The sequence below is a fragment of the Nematolebias whitei genome, chromosome 13, assembly GCF_014905685.2.
Source record: "Nematolebias whitei isolate Nwh7 chromosome 13, NemWhi1, whole genome shotgun sequence".
Classification (NCBI taxonomy): domain Eukaryota; kingdom Metazoa; phylum Chordata; class Actinopteri; order Cyprinodontiformes; family Rivulidae; genus Nematolebias; species Nematolebias whitei.
This window is the reverse complement of record NC_056510.1, coordinates 1,497,783-1,503,782: the sequence shown is the minus strand read 5'-3', so window position 1 is coordinate 1,503,782 and position 6,000 is coordinate 1,497,783. Positions and strand designations below refer to the sequence as shown.

Here is a 6,000-nt window from a genome sequence, read left to right as displayed (position 1 = left end):
GGACATGTACGAGGACAGCAGGACATGCATGAGGACAGCAGGACATGTACGAGGACAGCAGGACATGTATGAGGACAGCAGGACATGTATGAGGACAGCAGGACATGCATGAGGACAGCAGGACAGTGGTGAGATGTGCTGTAGGAGTGACAGATAGCTTCAAGGTGGAGGTGGGAGTGCATCAAGGATCAGCTCTGAGCCCCTTCTCGTTTGCTCTGGTGATGGACTGACTAACAGATTAGGTCAGGCAGGAATCCTCGTGGACTAAGATTGCTGTAATTAAATTAGGGTTGGCTTGTTATGTTGCCTTAAGCTTAGCTGCATTCACACCAGCCCTGTTTAGTCGCTTTAATCGAACTCTAGCACGTTTTCCTAGAAAGTCCGGTTCGTTTAGGGAGGTGTGAACGCACCATCAAACTCTGTCACGGAACAAAAAGGTGAACTCTGGCCCGGGCTAAAACCTAGGTCTGGGTCCAGTAGAAGCGAACTCCAGCACGGTTCCAGTACAGTGTGAATGTAAACAGACCGGGTCCCGCTCCACAGGACAAACAAACACACATTTCTCTTATATGGAGCCGTCAGCTGACTTGTGTGAAGAACAATATTCTCCATGGTCTTCTGTCTCATCTTCTGCTCATGCTGAGTCCATTGTTGAAAAATGACAAAATATAACTCCTAAAACTGATAAAACTTGATGCCACTTCGTTTTTATTTTTATTTACAGAAGAAGAAGAAGACGTGTCTTCAGAGGTTTTTGTGTCGTTTCTTTCAGTAGTTCTTGGTGCAGCGCCCCCACAGGTGAGCGGGGGAACAGGTTGGTTCAACAGGTTGGTTCAACAGGTTGGTTCAACAGGTTGGTTCAACAGGTTGCTTCAACAGGTTGCTTCAACAGGTTGCTTCAACAGGTTGCTTCAACAGGTTGCTTCAACAGGTTGGTTCAACAGGTTGCTTCAACAGGTTGACTCGACTGCACAGTGCAGTGTGAATGCAAACGCACCAGCTCAAATGTAACAAAATGTCATGAATATTGGTCCCGAACTGAACCGAGTCTAGCGGAGTATCTGGTGTGAAAACAACCTAAGTCTGCTTTAATCAAACTCTAGTCCATTTGCCTAGAAAGTCCGGTTCATTTGGGGAGGTGTGAATGTGCTATCGAACTCTGATACGGACCAAAAAAGTGAACTCTGGTCCACCTAAATACCAAGGTCTCGGTTCGGTTGAAGTGAACTCTGGTGTGGTTTGAATGCAGTGTGAATGCAAGCAGACCAGAGACCTCTCCAAAAGCAGGAAGTGGACTACAATGCAGGGCAAACAAACGTGCATTTCTCTTACCTCATACAAAGCCATCAGCCGCCTTGTGTGACAAACAGCATTCTCCATGGTCTTCAGCCTCCTCGTCCACTCATGATGAGACCATTGTTGAAAAATGACAAAACAGAACTCCTAAAACCACTAAAATTTAACAACACCCCGTTTTTGTTTTTATTTCCAGAAGAAGAAGAAGAAGTGTCTTCTTCAGACAAAAAAAAGTCCATGCTCAATAATCCAGGTATACAATCCAACAAGTTTCAGTCAGGTCATCTGGACATTTCCTTTTTTTGTGCTGAAACGTTTCACCTTCCATCCAGAAGGCTTCATCAGTCAAGGAAACACACAACACAAAATTTATTCTTCCCTCAAACAGCTTACTCCAAAGAGGAACAAACCTTCTGTCTTCTTCAGAGGTTTTTGTGTCATTTCCTTCAGTAGTTTTTGGTGCAGCGTCACCACAAGCGAGGGGGGGAGGGGGGACAGGTTGGCTGAACTGACTCAGTGCAGTGTCAATGCAAACTGCACCAGCTGAAATGTAAACAGATGTTATGAATATTGGTCCCCAATCGAACTACTGGACAAACTGACCTCATGTCCTTAAATGAATTGTTAAAATTGAATGGTTTTCAGGGCAGCACGGTGGCGCAACTGGTAGAGCTGCTGCCTCTCAGCGAGCAGGTCCTTGGTTCAAACCCCGGTCCAGGGGCCTTTCTGGGTGGAGTTTGCATGTTCTCTCCGTGCATGCGTGGGTTTTCTCTGGGTGCTCCGGTTTCCTCCCACAGACCAAAAACATGCATGTTAGGCTGATTGGTAACTCTGAATTGTCCCTAGGTGTGAGTGAGAGAGTGAATGGTTGTTTGTCTCGTTTGTCTCTATGTGTCCCTGTGATGGACTGGAGACCTGTCCAGGGTGTCCCTGTGATGGACTTGAGACCGGTCCAGGGTGTCCCCCACCCCTCGCACAGTGATTGCTGGACATGGGCACCAGTGTCCCCCGTGACCCAAAATGGAATAAGCGGGTAAAGATAATGGATGGATGGTTTTCATTTGATACTATTTCTATCTTAACATGTGTTTCTTGACCTGCCATTGTTTATCTATTCCTAACAAACCCAGCCGGTCGAAGCAGATGGTCCTCTTGTCCTGATCCTGGTTCTGCTAAAGGTTTCTTCCTCATGAGGAAGTTTTTCTTTCCACTGTCGCCTACATGCTTGTTCAAGATGAGAGTTCTGTGATGGAGTTAAACTCAAAGCTGCTCCTCAGATAAATAATGTTCAATTATTATTTTATACATGAATGTTTCTGTTCAGTTATTATTTTATAGATGAATGTTTCTGTTCAGGCCCTGAGACGATTCTGTTGTGACTTGGCGCTTCATAAATAAACTGAATTGAATTGAATTCCTAACCAGAGAGCTGAGAGGGAACCAGTGTGAGAGGGACGCTCGCACCTGATGGATGGTCACCAGGTGGACAAACTTTTCAAGGGCGGTAGGAGCTGAAATTGTTTGGTGGGTTGCATAAGCTGAGCATTGACTGTTGCATTATGGCCTCCTCTTCAGGGGGAAATAGTGAGAATGAGATGGATGATGACAAAATCGTCAAAACCGTCAAATAAAATCTAAGAAGAAGAAGCAATGCAGAAGAAATTATAATTATGTACAGTATATGCAGAGATGCATCGAAAAATACACCAAATAGAATTGGGATAGCGTTCATTGTAGCACAGTTTCATATTAAAGTAGTAAAAAGGGTTAGTGATGGAGTATCAGTTTATACAGGAGAAATGCTGCTTTACTTTTAGCAGTTCAGTGGGTAGAAGAACCATTTGCTCAGATTCTAGTTCGTCATTGTCCAGTTTGCAACACAACCAGTCAGACAGTAGACCAGATATATTAATTGAAATACAACACTTTATAGAATAATCACGTTACAGTAAACTTTATATGGGTTCCAGCACATCACGGGGTTATGGGGAATGAAAAGGCAGACAGGATGGCTAAGGAGAGCACCAGTCGCGATGTGGTTGATATTAATGTTAGGTTTAGTAGAACAGAAATAAAGGGTATGATTAAACAAAAATGAAAGCGAGTTGGCAAAAGTTGTGGGAGGAAGAAAGGAAAGAGTGGTGGTTTTATAAAATCCAAAGGAAAATTGGAGAAAGGAGAAGAACAGAAAGAAACAGGAGAGAAGAGACTTTATTTCATGACTCAGAATTGGGCACACTGGGCTGAAGAGCACATTATTTTTAATGATTTTAATAAACATCAGACAGGGACATGTGAGTGTGGAGAAGAGGAAACAATAGAACATATTATTTTGTATTGAAGGAGTTACCAGGTTCAAAGAAACAAGTTAGTTAAGAATCTTAGTAATGTGAAAATTAAAGTGGACATTGTTAATTTATTATAGAAAGATTCAGGAAGCAGAGGATATCAGGCTATATTTAACTTTTTTCAAACAGTGCAAGTTGTGTAATAGGATCTAAACTTATTATTTTGTTGTTGTTATGTGGGCCACACTCCTTACCAGCAGGTGGCGGTAATGCTCCAAAACACTGTCTGCCAACCGCCAGATAAAATCGACGAAGAAGAAGAAAAACGACGAAGAAGAAAAAGAAGAAGAAGAAGACGACAGAGCTCTGATTTGAAGGTAATCCTGTAAATTAACGCCGAGCTTTGCCAGAGAAAACACCGAGCTGATTTTTTATTCAGCCTTTGTGCTCAGTGGAATGAGGATGTTTCGTAAGAAAGTGTGATTCAACATTATTCAACGTAAAAAGTGACGTGAGCAGCTCCTGTCGGCGTCGCGCTAACATCCCGATATTTTATATTTTAATCTTTCTGTATGATCTTCTGGTTAAAACGCTGACACAAATGTTACGTTTCAGCTAAAGAAGTAATTAAGTTTCTCACTGATCAAGTCCAATAATAAGAAGTGCTGTGTGTTGCCATGTATGTTCCATGGTTGGTTCTCTGCATCGAACCCATCGCAGCATGGTGGCGCAGTGGGCGGCTGTGTGGCCGGCCCCCTTACTACTGGACATGAATAATACCAGCTCTATTTTAATAATACAAATCAAGACTTTCTGCTCCTTGGGGACAAAAAGGCATTGAACACAGGAGCGTTTTATGGATAGAATAATGTTTGAGTGTGGTCTTCTGAGATAAATGTCCGTGCTGTCCTCTGGTCTTGCAGGTAAATCTGTGAAGGATCCTCTTCAGACTCGTTAGATTACTAAACTCGGATTAGAGGACGTCTTCGGAGGACATGGACGTGAGCATTGCCGTGTCCCTCATCAGGGGCCAGATGGGCACCGCCGTGGAGCAAGCGGTGAACGTGGCGGTGGAGACGGTGTTGGCGGAGATGCTGAAGGTGGTCGGGGTGAAGTTTGAGGAGCTGAAAGCTCAGGTGGATCTGATGAAGAAGGACGTGGTGGTGCTCCAGAGGGAGAAAGCCCTGAAGGAGAAGGAGAACGACAACCTCCGAGCAAAGCTGCGCTACACTGAGCTCAAGCTCAAGTACTACCGGCAGGGGGTGGAGGAGGAGCTGCAGCAGAGGGCCTCGGCCCTGGCCCACGTCCACCCTCTCACGCTTGCCCGGACGCAGAGCGGGGCGGCCAGCGTCTCTCTCACTGAGCCATTTCCATCGCGCTCTGCTCAGAAAGCTGCTGATGGAGCGCAGAGGTGGTGCAGTCAAGGTGAGAACAGACATGTTCAGCTCCCGCTCGCTCCTTCTTTGTCTCACTCAGGTTTATGTCTTAAGTCCCAGAATGCACCTCTTCAGAGATGACCGGCCGACGAGCGGTCAGAGGGTACCGTCCTTCAGATGTTCTGGGCTCAGACTCGTGTGAGCTGCTGCTGCCCGACACGCTGGCCCTGAACTCGCCTGCAGGACCTGCAGAGAGCAGCACAGGTGGAGTTGACTCGGCTGCTAGTCTCACGCTCGGCTGCTAGTCTCACGCTCGGCTGCTAGTCTCACGCTCGGCTGCTAGTCTCACGCTCGGCTGCTAGTCTCACGCTCAGCACGTTCTATGGCCGTTTTAAGTTGCACAGTAATCAGTCATGGGCTTCTCTTCTGCAAGTTAAATTGTTTTGCACATAAATTAGAAAGTAAAGAACCGTGCAACAAAATTCGGATGAAGGCACAAAAGTTCGACCTGCGTGTTGAGGCCTGCAGTGTGAACGCAGCTTCACTAATTAGTTTCTAAATACCGATGATCTCTCCCTACAGCCTTTTGTTGCACCATCCTTTGTTTTCTTACATGTTGCTGTTTTAAAATAACCTTTTTATTTTACCATATCTTTAGTTTTAACATTTGATATGTTTAATATGTTCTGTTGTGAATAAACACGGGTTTATGTGATTTATGTCAAATCATTACATCTTATTTTTATTTACAGTTTATGCCCCAACTTGTTTGACCTGAAAGTGTTTCAGAAGCAGATTTATTAACATTTTTGCTGAAGATATGAAGCTGATCTCAGTTTTTGAATGAAGTTGCTTTGAACAGCACGGACACAATGATCTTTGAATTTTAGATCATTTCCAGAATCGATTTTACAGAACAGCGTTGTTCACAGAACAGCTTTGTTCACAGAACAGCGTTGTTCACAGAACAGCGTTGTTCACAGAACAGCGTTGTTCACAGAACAGCTTTGTTCACAGAACAGCGTTGTTCACAGAACAGC

General features: G+C 44.6%; 1 protein-coding gene across 1 annotated transcript; it reads left to right on the top strand.

Annotated features, from left to right (window-relative positions):
* Nucleotides 1-3,854: 3,854 nt before the first annotated feature.
* Nucleotides 3,855-5,101, top strand: si:ch211-67e16.4. The gene is made up of 3 exons (XM_037687126.1): nt 3,855-3,961; nt 4,508-5,009; nt 5,061-5,101. The coding sequence occupies exons 2-3, from the start codon at nt 4,580-4,582 to the stop codon at nt 5,099-5,101; spliced, it is 471 nt and encodes a 156-aa protein (XP_037543054.1). The 5' UTR covers nt 3,855-3,961; nt 4,508-4,579.
* The last annotated feature ends 899 nt before the right edge of the window (nt 5,102-6,000 follow it).